Consider the following 16,024-nt stretch of genomic DNA (forward strand, 5'->3'; position numbering starts at 1 on the left):
CTCGCCAACACTTCTCACCGCTGGCTCATCATTTTGGCAAGTTGGCATCTCACTCTGCTCCAAGCCCCGCTGATGGAGCTGAAGATCCCTTTAGCAGAATTGATTCTGGCATGTTCTAATTTAAAAAGCCTTGCACTTCTCTGCATGGAGGCTGCTGAAATCTGTGCCCATAAAGGCAGAGAGAGTAAATTCTTCTGAGGAAAGCCTATTTTTAACAAGTCCTGAACCTAATTGAACTTAATCATTTTTCAGTCGTTGACACTTGAAATTATGAGTCATTGGGCTATATATGGAGCCGAGGGCTAGAGCAGCCCTTTAAATATCAGAGAGATGGTAGATACCAGCTACCAGAACTTCTCAGGCTTGGAGCTGTGGATTCAATCAGAATTGTGATGAAGCATGAGTCTCTAGAGACAGCTCTGGGTTCAAATCCTGGATCCTCCACTAACTGTAAAAGTCACTCTGTTTCTGGGAGCCTCAGATTCCTCATCTGTAAAATGAGACTGGTAACACTTGTCCCCAAACACATTGTGTGAGTCATCAAGGCCTAACATGAAGCTGCTTATGATCTTTATTTATTCTACTTCTTATTCATGTTTTCTTGCAGAAATGTCAGTGTGTTAGACTTTGACATGTTGCCCAAATCTCATTTGTAAATCACACTGTCCCACTAACTTCCCTCACGGTTACATGGTTGCCAGCAACATCAGAGGCAACATGCTTCCTTGTGCACCAAAGCACCTTTCTGAAACCCCAAACATAGTAACTTCTAAAACACATCTTGTCCCAAGAGTTTAGGGATAAGAGAATGGAGAGCTAAATGAGACTGAGCTACCATTTATTCAGGTGGCTGGAGGTAAGGTGGAAATCACAGGCATCAAAATTACACTAAAACCAGTCATCGGTTCCCTTCAGCAATGTGGCTGCTTCTTGAGTTTAGCCTCAGAGGAAGTGGTTGGCTTGTATTTCAGGGCTATTTGTATGAAGAAATGTTTATCTTTAAACAATCAAACGCAGTTAGGCCCGTGAAAAATGCTGATCACCTATGGTGCTGGTCATAGGTAAACAGGATCAGACTGGGGTGCCCCATGTTAAGCTCACAGAGAATGAGGGTGGGTGCTCCTTAAGAAAATTGACGGACAAATTCCCCTGCACCTGTGGGTATTTGTTTTCAAAGCAGGAAGATCTGGGTTCCTTTGCGTTTGTGTATGTAAAGTATGCACCCAGTAGGATTGCTGTAAGGACGTCGAATGTGAGGCGGGAGAAGATTCGTGTGAATAAGAGCACATTGGAGCTTGAATGGCGGTGTGAGTGGCCAAGTCACGGAAGGATAGCGGTCACTGAGTCAAGTAGTGCTGTGAGGGTTCAGTTAGTCTGTAAGGGGTGTCTCCGAGGAGAGTGTCGCTACCCTTCTTGCCCTCCCCCAAAATCCCCTTCCTCTGATCTGCTGTTCTGCTTCTCACTTAAGGGCCCTGCACCCTCCCAGCACCTTCCAGGGGAGAACGTCCGTCTGTGCGAGTCACAAAGGCGCCGTTCCAGGGGTCCGAGAACGCCCGGACCTGGGGCTGGGGGTCGGCGCGGCCCGGCGCAGCGGTGCAGCTAGCGGTTCTCCCAGAGCCGTCCGACACGCAGCTGTGGCCGACGTCGGACACGCGGTGGGAGCGGTCCTGAGGGCCGCCGCTGGTGAGTTTCTCTGCGCTTGCAGCCGCGCCTGCTGCGTCACAGCGCTCCCTGCTGGGGAAACCAGATACCTGGTGGCTGCCCCTGGCCCCCGACTTCAGAGGTTTAGCTGCCCCTAAACTTGGAAAATATCCTGGCCCCCCTCAATTAAACGTAAATAAATTACAGTGTGTAAAATAACTCCAAGAAAGCCCAAGAAACTTTCACTCCACCCCCGAAACTGTCCCAATTTTTAAAAATTTGTGTTCTGCACCCCGCTTAGTGCTGCAAGCATATGTTTTAACATTCCACCAGGTTATGCAGCCTTGACTTAATTTTGGTAGGATCCTTCTCTCTCAGACTTGGCATTTATAATCCACATAGTAGACTGTCTGAGGGGCCCTGCAGAGCCCTTTTGGGGCGGGGGGTGGTGTCAGGATTTTCTTTTAAGGGCAGATTGTTAAAATTCAGCAACAGAGGAGGAGTCTGCCCCCTCTACCTCAACTAATTAAATATTAGACAATAAAGTCTCCACCCACTAGGAGACTTCATTCATTCCAATAGTATTTGCTAAGAGCTAATCATGTGCCCAGGATTACAGATACTGTAGTGGGTAGACTGAGGTCCAGGGAGCTGGAGGCACGTTCATGATGCTCCTTGACCCAGACCTCTGGATTTGCTAACACTTTCCATTGCATGGGCAGCGTTGAGATTCCTCCCAAGAACTGCATTCTCAAATTCTTGCTGGCTCCCAATACAGGAAATGTGGGAATTGAGGGGAGGAGGAGTTAGGCAAGGGGGAGGAATAGAGCCTGTAGCCAGGAGAGAGAGAGCATGACCCACATTCACATTTAAAAACACTGCCTGCTAACCAGAACTGAAGGAGGTTGAATTTGCCCCTTGGGCCTTGAGTTTGAGAGCCCTGACCAAGAGGGTGGTGTGCCAGGGGCCAGGACACCCTGCAGGGCTCTCTGAAGTCCAAGCTGTGTGAATGAGGGTGGATCTCTTCCCAGGGAACAGAATGGGCCCAGCCCAGAGGGCACAGAAAGGTCTGTGTTGGCGTCTAGAAGCTGGAGAAAAGCCAGTGTCCCAGGAGGAGCCTGGTTCTGTGTGTGTGTGTGTGTGTGTGTGTGTGTGTGTATCAGCAAAAAGGTAGAAGTTGATGGAGTCTCCAGTTCTTGGGGGAAAACACACAACACAGCCAATTAGCTCAAGGGCAAGATAAACTGATACTTAAAAATCGTGATTCACAGACAAGTACCTTCATCAGGCAGCTATTATGTGCTAGGCTCTGCGCAAAGAGCTTTATATACATTATTTTGTACTGAGCATGTGGATGAGTATCTCCATTTGACAGATGAGAAGACTGAAGATCAGAGAGAGAAATCACATTGTCAGTGAATGTCAGATATTTTTTAGTCATACTTTTAGAAAGTGCATTACAGATCCACTTAGGATCAAAAGTCTTTAGATATAGAAAAGCTCCTGGACCATATGAAATTGGAGCTGTACAAAATTCTATAATTTAAAGAAGTCCTAAACTGAAACCATACTCACAGAAAACTAGTCAATCTAATCACACTAGGACCACAGCCTTGTCTAACTCAATGAAACTAAGCCATGCCCGTGGGGCAACCCAAGATGGGCGGGTCATGGTGGAGAGATCTGACAGAATGTGGTCCACTGGAGAAGGGAATAGCAAATCACTTCAGTATTCTTGCCCTGAGAACCCCATAAACAGTATGAAAAGGCAAAATGATAGGATACTGAAAGAGAAACTCCCCAAGTCAGTAGGTGCCCAATATGCTACTGGAGATCAGTGGAGAAATAACTCCAGAAAGAATGACGGGATGGAGCCAAAGCAAAAAGAATACCCAGCTGTGGATGTGACTGGCAATAGAAGCAAGGTGCGATGTACAATGATCTCTGTTCGTTTCCAAGGCAAACCATTCAATATCACAGTAATCCAAGTCTATGCCCCAACCAGTAACGCTGAAGAAGCTGAAGTTGAACGGTTCTGTGAAGACCTACAAGACGTTTTAGAACTAACACCCAAAAAAGATGTCCTTTTCATTATAGGGGACTGGAATGCAAAAGTAGGAAGTCAAGAAACACCTGGAGTAACAGGCAAATTTGGCTTTGGAATACGGAATGAAGCAGGGCAAAGACTAATAGAGTTTTGCCAAGAAAATGCACTGGTCATAGCAAACACCCTCTTCCAACAAGACAAGAGAAGACTCTATACATGGACATCACCAGATGGTCAACACCGAAATCAGATTGATTATATTCTTTGCAGCCAAAGGTGGAGAAGCTCTATACAGTCAGCAAAAACAAGAGCTGACTGTGGCTCAGACCATGAACTCCTTATTGCCAAATTCAGACTTAAATTGAAGAAAGTAAGGAAAACCACTAGACCATTCAGATATGACCTAAATCAAATCCCTTATGATTATACAGTGGAAGTGAGAAATAGATTTAAGATCTGATAGATAGAGTGCCTGATGAGCTATGGAATGAGGTTCGTGACATTGTACAGGAGACAGGGATCAAGACCATCCCCGTGGAAAAGAAATGCAAAAAAGCAAAATGGCTGTCTGGGGAGGCCTTACAAATAGCTGTGAAAAGAAGAGAAGCGAAAAGCAAAGGAGGAAAGGAAAGATATAAACATCTGAATGCAGAGTTCCAAAGAATAGCAAGGAGAGATAAGAAAGCCTTCTTCAGCGATCAATGCAAAGAAATAGAGGAAAACAACAGAATGGGAAAGACTAGAGATCTCTTCAAGAAAATCAGAGATACCAAAGGAACATTTCATGCAAAGATGGGCTCGATAAAGGACAGAAATGGTATGGACCTAACAGAAGCAGAAGATATTAGGAAGAGATGGCAAGAATACACGGAAGAACTGTACAAAAAAGATCTTCACGACCCAGATAATCACGATGGTGTGATCACTGACCTAGAGCCAGACATCCTGAATGTGAAGTCCAGTGGGCCTAAGAAAGCATCACTACGAACAAAGCTAGTGGAGGTGATAGAATTCCAGTTGGGCTATTCCAAATCCTGAAAGATGATGCTGTGAAAGTGCTGCACTCAATATGTCAGCAAATTTGGAAAACTCAGCAGTGGCCACAGGACTGGAAAAGGTCAGTTTTCATTCCAATCCCAAAGAAAGGCAAAGCCAAAGAATGCTCAAACTACTGCACAATTGCACTCCTCTCACACGCTAGTAAAGTAATGCTCAAAATTCTCCAAGCCAGGCTTCAGCAATATGTGAACCGTGAACTTCCTGATGTTCAAGCTGGCAGAGGAACCAGAGATCAAATTGCCAACGTCCGCTGGATCATGGAAAAAGCAGAGAGTTCCAGAAAAACATCTATTTCTGCTTTATTGACTAGCCAAAGCCTTTGACTGTGTGGGTCACAATAAACTGTGGAAAATTCTGAAAGAGATAGGAATACCAGACCACCTGACCTGCCTCTTGAGAAACCTGTATGCAGGTCAGGAAGCAACAGTTAGAACTGGACATGGAACAACAGACTGCTTCCAAATAGGAAAAGGAGTATGTCAAGGCTGTGTATCATCACCCTGTTTATTTAACTTATATGCAGAGTACATCATGAGAAACGCTGGACTGGAAGAAACACAAGCTGGAATCAAGATTGCCGGGAGAAATATCAATAACCTCAGATATGCAGATGACACCACCCTTATGGCAGAAAGTGAAGAGGAACTAAAAAGCCTCTTAAGTGTAGAGTGAAAAAGTTGGCTTAGAGCTCAACATTCAGAAAATGAAGATCATGGCATCCAGTCCCATCACTTCATGGGAAATAGATGGGGAAACAGTGGAAACAGTGTCAGACTTTATTTTTCTGGGCTCCAAAATCACTGCAGATGGTGACTGCAGCCATGAAATTAGAAGACGCTTACCGCTTGGAAGGAAAGTTATGACCAACCTAGATAGCATATTCAAAAGCAGAGACATTACTTTGCCAACAAAGGTTCGTCTAGTCAAGGCTATGGTTTTTCCTGTGGTCATGTATGGATGTGAGAGTTGGACTGTGAAGAAGGCTGAGCGTCGAAGAATTGATGCTTTTGAACTGTGGTGTTGGAGAAGACTCCTGAGAGTCCCTTGGACTGCAAGGAGATCCAACCAGTCCATTCTGAAGGAGATCAGCCCTGGGATTTCTTTGGAAGGAATGATGCTAAAGCTGAAACTCCAGTACTTTGGCCACCTCATGTGAAGAGTTGACTCATTGGAAAAGACTCTGATGCTGGGAGGGATTGGGGGCAAGAGGAGAAGGGGACGACAGAGGATGAGATGGCTGGATGGCATCACTGACTCAATGGACGTGAGTCTTAGTGAACTCCGGGAGTTGGTAATGGTCAGGGAGGCCTGGCGTGCTGCGATTCATGGGGTCGCGAAGATCAGACATGACTGAGCGACTGATCTGACCTGATCTGATCTGATCTAAAGTGAGTGTCCTTTAGCCAAATCTTTTCAGTCTAATAAATCCTGCTATAGCCTCTAGGCCTACCTTGAGAGCTGTTCCAGAAATAACCAAGCTATAGAACTTTAGTCTTTACTCTACTTCCCTGTATGTGGAAATTTTCCACAAATAGATGTTTTCCTTCAGCTGTGATTTACCAAAATTCGGTTAGTCTCCAAACCCTCTAGAAACCCCCTAGAACATATTAGGGAAATGTCAAAGGTCCTATAGTCTCAGTCACTACTGTCCTGTCACCCAGCAGCTAGAGAATCATTTTCAAGGTAGTGGGTCATGTAAGGCAGGAATGCTGTCGGCTGCAGTGAAGAAAATACTCGATAAGGGTACCTTAAACAGTAGTGACACTTAACTATTTCACTTAACAAGAAGCCAAGAGGTAGGCTGTTCTAAGAATGGGGCAGTGGCAAACAGTGTCAGGGAGGACCTAAATTTCCCCCCATATTTCTTCTTCTCTCTCTTTAGTGTGACAGTGATATTTCTCCTCATGGTCACAGGATGGTTGCTCCAGCACCAACTATCATTCTTTCACAATAATTTCCAAAAGCAAAAGAAAGGAGAATATGGACAAGCTCTTTTTGTCATAAAGGAATAGGAATAGACTTTTTCTGAAGTCTCATTGGCCAGATCTGGGTCACATGCTCATCTTTTGACCAATCATTGACAAAGGGAAATAGGGTTACTAGGATTAGTGGGAACCAATCATGATTCATCCTCTAGAACTGGGCACATTGAGGAAGGACAAAATGAGTCCTGTTAAGAAGAACTTAGGCTGTTCTAAGAGTCATGCTAGCTATAACATTCCCACATTTCATTGGCTTAACATAATAGAAATTAATTTCTTTTTTTGGTAACAGTCCAATGAGGATGTTCACGGTTGGCAGGTGACTTCTTCCAGAAGTTGGTTTAGGGGACCTGTCTTGTGGCTCTGCCCGTCTGTGGTTGCACTTCCCATAAATGTCAGAGTTGGGGAGAGAAGATGGAAATGTCACATCCACTTGTTAAAGTCATGGTCTGGAAGGGACACATCTCTGTGCTCACATCCCATGGGTGAGAATTCATAGGCCTGCATGGATTCAGGAGGAGTTGGGAAGTATAAGCCCTGGTCAGGCAGCTACCGTGGCAACAATTCTTCATGAAGGAGAAGTCGTTGTTGGGAGACAATTGCCTCATCTCTTAAAGGCTGATATTACCCCCCTGCTTTTAAGGAACATCCTGGCTTTTCCAAACCTCTTGGCTATTCCCAGTGGGTGCTGCGATCTATACTAGAGCACACACCTGTCTCTGAACACTCCTCTTATTAACTTGCTGCTCAGCCTTTGCCTAGGCAGTTCTCTTTACCCCCAGTTTCTTCCCCACTTTTCTTCTCTGCATGGTGAACTCCTATTAATCCTTCAAAACCCAAATTGAAAATCATCTTCTTTGTGCACCTTTTCCCACTATTTTACCTAGGGCAGGGTTCATAGCACCTTGAAGGTTGACTTACACCTCAATTCCCTACAATGTTTTTAGCACACAGTAGCCTCTTAGTTTTGGAAAAGGAAATGGCAACCCACTCCAGTGTCCTTGCCTGGAGAATCCCAGGGATGAGGAGCCTGGTGGGCTGCCATCTATGGGGTCACACAGAGTTGGACATGACTGAAGTGACTTAGCAGCAGCAGCAGCAGCCTCTTAGTTTGTGTGCTGAAGAGATTTAGTTACTTCAGGCATGAGAACTCATTTGGTTGCAAGCAACAGAAAACTCATCTTGGATTACTTTAAGTGAATATGCTGATTATGTAATTGGACATGACCCAGAGTATCTTCAGGCTTAGCTATATCCAGGGTCTCAGATGATTCCCCCAAGGTTAAATTTCTCTTGAGTTTGTCTTCTGTCCTCCAAGATAGCTTTATTCTTAGGCTCCCTGAAGAGGCAAGATGGTTGCCAGCCACTCGCAACCTCATTCACATAGGTTAAAGTGCAGTGGGAAACAGAATTTCTCCCTTCCTGAATGTGCAAGCTTAAATTCCACCATTTACTCTGCTTGGGGTCATGGACTGATCATGGAATTGATCACTCAGGCCAGGGCCCTGAGATTATGCAGATTGGCCAGGGTTCTGGCACTATGATTGGCCCATCCAGAGTCACAGGTTCCAATCCGGTAATGACCAGGAGTGAGGGAGGGTGTGGCTTCCTACTGGAAATTCCATGTATTGCTACAGGAGACAGAGGAATGCTGGATGCCCCATAAGCCCACATAACTATTTTTTATGCTGAACTGTCATCATATGAAAAGACCCATATCACACCATATCATAACAGGTATCATTTACTGCATTCTTACTTTGTGCCTGGTTTAGTGCCTTACATGCTGAACAACCTGAAATGGCTTCTAGAATTTCTCCTATTTCCCAGATGAGGAAACCAAGGCCCAGAAAACTGAAATGACTTGTCCAAATTAACAAGTGGCCACGGAGGAATTTTTGCTGAGATTTGATGGTTGATACAGCAATGCTTTAAACCACTGCACTGTAGGAACCTTCAGTGGGTGGCAGAGCTCAGAGTTTCTAGTTTAGGAATTTAGTTCCTGAAGTCTGGAAGTTGGGGTGCAGTGGATCTTACAGCCCTATGGGCTCGTAGTATTAGCATTGTTCCTGCCTCTGAATACCTAATGCCTCTCCGTACCACTGGCTCCTGCTTTTAAAAGCAAGGGACGGTTGTCCTCACGGCTGAAGCTGGGTGAATTTCGATGTAACCCCATCAGAGGACACACTGCCTTGATGCCATTTCGCCCCTCTTCTTTGGGAACACAGGGAGCAAGAGGGTAACCAACATGCCAGAACCATCTGCCTGGCTCCTAATAATAAATTGTGAGAGGAACAGGTTTCAGGAAAACATTGCTTAAAAAAAAAAAAAAAAAAAAAGGCCTCTTCTCACACCCGGGCAGCCATCTGTCGTGTCCTCCTCTGGTGCCAAACTGTGGGAGGAGGGAGAGGGTGCTGCTGGGTCCAGCACCACCAGCAGGGGTGGCTCACAAGTTTTCTTTGTTTTGCCACTGTGGACAGGGCATTGCAGAGAGAGAAAGGAGCACTTGCTGGCTTTGAGCTCCCTTGGGTACGGTGTCTGAACAGAGGAAAAGCACAATTCCTTCAAGATGCCAACGGTGGGTAATAATAGCTCCTATATATAGAGGGTTTACTGTGGGGTTAGGCATTGTGTTGTCCACTAAATACATATTAGCTTATGGGATCTTGACAGCAAATCTGTGTGCACCCATTTTATAGATGAAAGACTGGAGACTCAGAGATGTCAAGTGACTCACCCAAGGTCACACAGCAAGGCCACCTCTTCAGTATGTAATAATGAGACCCAGTCTCCTCTGCACCCCAGCAACCCAGGGCAGGTTTTCCATGTAACACACAAGCAGTTGACATCACCCAAGGGTGGTCTTTCAACTCTAGCTCTGCCTCAAGCACCCTTCTTGCCCTCCATCCTTGAGTTGAAATGTGGGCTTTTCTAGTCACCTAATCTGTTGCTTAATACCCACCCTGTATCACCCAGAAAAAGCACAGGAGAAAAGACCCTGAAAGTCCACAGGAACCTTCAGAGAAGACCAAAGAGCAGCTGGTTGAGGGGGAGCTTCGGAAGCTGAGGCAGCAGTTCCGGAAGATGGTGGACAGTCGGAAGTCCTTTAACTTCCGCTCCCAGCAGAAGATCACGAACCAGCGGTAAGTGATGGTCAGAGAAAATTTGAGGTTTTGGTTTCATGGGGCTTGCCTTCTGATGTGGCCTCTGGGGCATGGACCCATCTGGGATAGCTTCAGTGAGGAAAGGAGATATATTCTTAGAGTTCAGGGTGTCTCGGGGACCCCAAGGGGAGCAGAGCACCCATGTTTCAGGGAAGGATCCAAACTAGAAGCCATTTCTGGTTCCTGTTTCTTTCAATACATGGGTTTTGTTCTTCCTTCTCTTGAATCTCGGCTGTGGCTGGTGGTAGATGGCTTCCTCCAATTCTTGAGCTACCAAGGGCCACAAAGAGAGACTGTCCTTAATCAATTCCAGAATTCTGAGAATCCATCCCAGAATTCTCAGGAGAGGGAGAATCTGATTGTCTCAGCTTGGGTCTGGTGTCTGCTTCTGGCCCAATCAGCTGTAGTCTGGGGGTTGAACTATAGGATGGAAAATAGCTGTGGGTATCCCCAGCGGTTCTAGCAGTGAAGGTGGGGAGTTCCCAGAGAAGGGGAAATCACCCGGCAGTGGATACCCCACAGGATGTTTCCTGCTTGTGTGGCCCTTTGGGATCTTCAAGACTGAATATTTGAAATTGAGTTGCCCGAGAAATTATGTATAGTTTTCCTTGGGCAACAGAAAGGTGTTCTCAGGGATTGAAGAAACAAACGTTAAACAGGCATTCTTAGATTCTGTCCAAGGAAAGGTGATTCCTTAACTACATGTAAAATGTTTATACAGGCAGTAACTGCCTGTTGTTAGAAAGAAAATTTGACTGTTAGATGATGTTCGAAGTTCAGAGGCTAGAGGAGTTCTTTAGATTTTCCATGGATTTGCTTACTCAGAGCCACTGCTAGTCAATATGGGATCACTATGTGAATTAGAAAAATGCACCCTTTTCTCAAGATTCTTTACTGCCATCTGTTGGAAACATCATTGTTATGAAGAGATTTTGTTAAAACATGACCAAAGATGCTTACTCCTTGGAAGGAAAGTTATGACCAACCTAGACAGCATATTGAATAGCAGAGACATTACTTCGCCAACAAAGGTCTGTCTAGTCAAGGCTATGGTTTTTCCAGTGGTCATGTATGGATGTGAGAGTTGGACTCTAAGGAAAGCTGAGCACTGAAGAATTGATGCTTTTGAACTGTGGTGTTGGAGAAGACTCTTAAGAGTCCCTTGGACTGCAAGGAGATCCAACCAGTCCATCTAAAAGAAATCAGTCCGAATATTCATTGGAAGGACTGATGTTGAAGCTGAAACTCCAATACTTTGGCCACCTGATGCGAAGAGCTGACTCATTTGAAAAGACTCTGATGCTGGGAGGGACTGGGGGCAGGAGGAGAAGGGGACGACAGAGGATGAGATGGTTGGATGGCATCATCGATTCAATGGACATGGGTTTGGGTGGACTCCAGGAGTTGGTGATGGACAGGGAGGCCTGGCATGCTTCGGTTCATGGGATCGCAAAGAGTTGAACATGACTGAACGACTGAGCTGAACTGTCTCTTAGAAAAGTACAATAAATCAGCAAATCGGTGATATGTTTTCAAGTAGATGGTGCTCCCTTGGGCTGTGCAGTCCACAGCCTGCACTTCTGTGCCTGGAGACCTTGATTCACAGTCTGTCCTTGGTGTGGGCATCAGGGAATGCCTGCTTCCTGGTGTGTCTTCAGTTTTTCTTGAATCTTTCTTACTCTTCTGCATCCTACTCTACCCTACCCCAGCCCATTTGATCTGGTTTCACTGTGATGGAACTGGAGCGGGGGAGGGGAGTGAAAGAGTAGACATAAACACCCCCAAATAGGAGGAAAACTGGGTTGAGCTAAGTGACGTAGTTAGGGTACAATATTTAAGGAAGTGTTTTTCCCCAGTGCTGACCTTGCACGTATACCACCCTGAAAGTGAAGATCTCCTTCATTTTTGAAGCACCTCACTCCCCTCACTGCACTCCCAGCCCTGCCTAAAGATGGACAAACCTTTGTTTTGCTTTTTTTCTGACCTTACTACACCCTGAAAGCCTGTCTTTGATGGATTATCCTGCTCTCTCTCTTTTTTCTCTGTAGCTTTACAAAAACCCCTCCCATGAGGGGCTTAAGAGGGGCAGAGAAGTCCCAAGGGCCAGGTTTAGAAGCCAAGATGCTCTAGAACTAGGTGTGCTCTCTGGTGGTCCCTAGCAGCATGTGACCATTTACATTGGTAATTAGTTACAGTTAATAAAATTAGAAATTCAGTTCTTCAGTTTCACCAGCCACATTTCAGGTGCTCAGTAGCCACATGTGCCTGGTGGATGCTATCAGACAGAGCAACTAGAGAACATTTCCATCACTGCAGAATAATCTACTGGACAGTGCTGCTTTAGAGCAGTAGTGGCTAATGAGCCAAGTCTTACTGGCTGCCTGTTTTTATGAAGTTTTATTGGCACATAGCCACACCTATTCATTGTTGTGTTTCATATGGTTGCTCTGTTGAGTAGATGCAACAGAGGTCCTCTGGCCCACAAAACCTAAAATATTTACTTTTTATCATTAATAGAAAAGTCTTTGCAGACCTTTTGCCCTTGAATGTTCTTTACTGTTCTAGAGTGGTGCTTCCAAAACTTTAAAGTGCATAGAAGTCACCTGAGGATCTTGTTGCAAAACAGATTCTGATTCAGTAGGTCCTGGGTTGGGACCTGAAATGCTGCATTTCTCCAAGCTTCCAAAGGACGTTGAGGCAGCAAGCCTGCAAATCGCACTGAAAAGTAGGAATAGGCTGCAAGGACTTTGCAAGAAATTCGGCCTCTGTGCCATTTCACATTGTTCAATTGCTGTGCAGTTGCCCGAGCCTTCTTTTCTTTTCAAAGTCTGCATTTGCCCATGTCCTCGACCCCCTTTCTTCTCCGGAGTAGACAAGGGAGAGAAAGAAGACTCATGTCAGCCAATTTCGTAAATCATTAGCCCCCGAGTAGAGGAGCTGGTGGGGGTTAGAGGTTCCTGTGCAGCTCTGTGTTGATGCACAGTCGAAAGATCCTGTCTGATGGCTTTGCCTGTCATTACCAGAGATAATTGGCTGGAAAGCTGGAAAAGAAGGTCTGCAACATCAGACAGATGCCAGTGAGCTGCTGGCGAAAGAAAACTTGGGGGCTCCCACCATGTCTAGGTAATGGGTTTTGACAGGCACAGCTGCAAATTGTTCTGAGGAGAAAAAAAAATGTATCACTCAGAGAAGGGCACAGAGCAGTGGAAGTTGCAGTGAACTGGGTCAGAGGGGATGTAAGTTCAGGACCTGGACTAGAGACCTTGTGTGAGTTCCTTCCAACTCTCTGGGTTGGGAAGTACCTCTCTGAGTGTCCTTTCAGGGTCAAGGGGCCTGGAGTGTCCAATCCAGGCAAAGCCAGGGGTTCAGAGTTAATCATGTGCTGCTTTCCCAACAGCAAGGAAATCAAGACCCTGCAGGAGGAGCAGGATGAGATCACCCTGCTTTTGAATCTCATCAAGTCCTCCAGGAACCTGGATCTCAATGAGAAAAACTACTTGGAACTGCGTTTCCTGCTGCAAACTAAGGAGGACTACGAGGCCCTGATTAAATCAATGAAACTGCTGTTGGCTGAACTGGATGAGAAGGTGTGGTCTTTCTCTTAAAGGGTTAACCAGAACACTGAGCAAGGGGAAGGTGTGCTCCCCACCACACGCTGCACTGCTGGCCTTTCTAAACCTGTCTCTACCACCATTGTAACCCCTAGTCTCTCAGTTCTGTTGATCCATTTCCCCACTGTGGTCTCCAGTGCCTCCCTATTACACTTAGAATAAACTCCCAAATCCTTACTGTATCAGTCAGGAGAGGTTAGGTATGCTGCAGTAACAAACACTCCCTCTCCCCAACTCAGTGGTTTAAAACAACAAAGGCTTCTTTTTCGTACATGATTTATGGTCTATTGTGGATTGGCTAGGGGCTCTTAAATCCTCTCATCCTGCGGCCAGCCTGATGGGTTAGCCCCCATCTTGGACATTGCCAGGGGTTGTGGTAGAAAAAAATGAGATCCTGAGGGTCTCACCCTGGCAATTGAGTGCTCCAGTGTGTCACGTCTGCTCATGACCCATTGACTCAAGACAGTCTACAGAACCCATAAATACCCCCAGAGCCCATACCCATCCAAAAATAGTCAACTCTACCCATTCACAAAAGGGCCTAGGAAGTGCAGTCCTCATGGATCCAGAAAACAAAGAGCTAGAGACATTTGCTGGACAGCATTCATCCCTTACTGTGGTTTGAAAGTCCCTATGTGATCTAGCCCCTGCCTACCCCTCTAGGCTCATCCCATGTTATTCCTTCCTTAAGTCTTCTCACTCCAGCTGCAAAAGACTTTCTCTCCACCCCTCCCCCGCCCCCGCCCCGCAAATAATGCTGTCTTTTCTCACTTCAGGGCCTTTGTATATGCTGCCCCCAAATGCCTCACCCTAGTTGCTTATCTTTTTCTCAGCTTGCTGCTGCTGCTGCTAAGTCGCTTCAGTCGTGTCCGACTCGGTGCGACCCCAGAGATGGCAGCCCACAAGGCTCCCCCGTCCCTGGGATTCTCCAGGCAAGAACACTGGAGTGGGTTGCCATTTCCTCCTCCAATGCATGAAAGTGAAAAGTGAAAGTGAAGTTGCTCAGTCGTGTCCGACTCTTCACAACTCCATGGACTGCAGCCTACCAGGCTCCTCCGTCCATGGGGTTTTCCAAGCAAGAGTACTGGAGTAGGTTGCCATTTGCCTTCTCCGTTTCTCAGCCTAAAGGTGACTTTCTCAGGTCTCAGGGAGGCCTTCTCTATGGCCTCTTTCCAATTTAAAGTATATCCCCCTGGTATTAGGTTCCTGGCCAGGAACAAATAGCACACTCAGTGGGGGTACTCAGAGAAGTAGGGCACTCTGGAACCTGAAGTAAATACCCCCACCTCCCTTGTCCTCTGTGCTCCATCCACACTGGCTGCCTTTATGGACCCACACTGCTGTGTCTCATCTCTGCCTTTGCACATGCTGTTCCCTCTGCCTGGAGTGCTGGGCCTCATCCTTTCTGCTTGCAGGAGTCTTATTCATCCTTTAGGTCTCAGCTCAAATGCTGTTTATGCAGGATAATTGTCCCTTCATTTTTCTCTGCTATGTGCCCCTTCTGTGTGTGTCCAAATTATCTTCTGTCTCCCCTCTTCTAGGACTCAACATGCTTCCTGGGTTGTTTCCAGTCTTAGACTGTAGGTTCCCTGAGGGCAGGGGCCACTCTGTCTTGCATACCGTCATACCCCTGTTGTCTGGCATCAAGCGGCGGTTTGATAAACATTGATGAATGAGTGAATGAATGAATATATGAATGTATGAGAAAAAGGCAATAAACGTGAACAAAGAGGGAACTTCCCTGGTGGTCCAGTGATTAAGACTTTGCTTTCCAATGCAGACGGTGCAGGTTCGATCCCTGGTTGGGGAGCTAAAATCCCACATGCCTTGTGGTCAAAAAACCAAAACATTAAAAAAAACCCATAATATTGTAACAAATTCAATAAAGACTTTAAAAATGGTGCACATCAAAGGAAAAAAATGCTTCAAAAAGTGAACAAAGAAAAATTGAAAAAAGAAACAGGGATGTGGATTCTCAGAAACATTAGAAAAGGCGATTTAGTTTGCTAATCCTCCAAAGAGTATGGCACTCACTGCCCAGCACAAAAACCCTCTTGGTCTAATTCCATCCCAGCTCCCAGGATCCCCTCCTGCTGTGTCCACCACACAGTGTCCAGAACTTTGTCCTTTCAAGGGGTCACTGGAGGCAAGGATACCACTGGGCCCTGCTTGGCCTCACAGAATAATTAATAAGCTGATGCCTTCCTGCTGGGCATCTCGTGTAGCAGTGCACTTCCCCTTCACCTACAGGCTTGGGTAATGTCTCCCATTGGGCTGAAGCCTAATTACTTTCAGCATCACAAAAGCAGTGTCTGACATAAAGTTGCCAAAGGGAATACAGCTCTGAATTTAGTCACAAGAGCTGATGCCATAACTTCTTTGGCAAGGAGCTGGAACCTGAGGACTCTAGGGGTCAGCTCAGGCAGGGACAGGCAGCCCTTCAGAGCTGCAGAGGCCACACCTGATATATGGGGGAGGACGCTACCCTCCCATAAATCAAAGCAAGTCATTTGTTTTATA

The 16,024-nt window shown here is 46.0% G+C and overlaps 1 protein-coding gene across 1 annotated transcript in view; it reads left to right on the forward strand.

Moving 5' to 3' along the window:
* The first annotated feature begins 1,525 nt into the window (after window positions 1-1,525).
* Window positions 1,526-16,024, forward strand: part of CCDC63 (coiled-coil domain containing 63) — a 39,144-nt gene continuing 24,645 nt past the window's right edge. The window contains exons 1-4 of the mRNA XM_061384786.1: window positions 1,526-1,683; window positions 9,210-9,307; window positions 9,706-9,872; window positions 13,291-13,480. Of these exons, the coding sequence (XP_061240770.1) occupies window positions 9,299-9,307; window positions 9,706-9,872; window positions 13,291-13,480 (366 nt within the window). The 5' untranslated portion in view covers window positions 1,526-1,683; window positions 9,210-9,298. The remainder of the gene's footprint in view (window positions 1,684-9,209; window positions 9,308-9,705; window positions 9,873-13,290; window positions 13,481-16,024) is intronic.

This window comes from Bos javanicus, chromosome 17 (assembly GCF_032452875.1).
Source record: "Bos javanicus breed banteng chromosome 17, ARS-OSU_banteng_1.0, whole genome shotgun sequence".
In the NCBI taxonomy this organism is placed as follows: domain Eukaryota; kingdom Metazoa; phylum Chordata; class Mammalia; order Artiodactyla; family Bovidae; genus Bos; species Bos javanicus.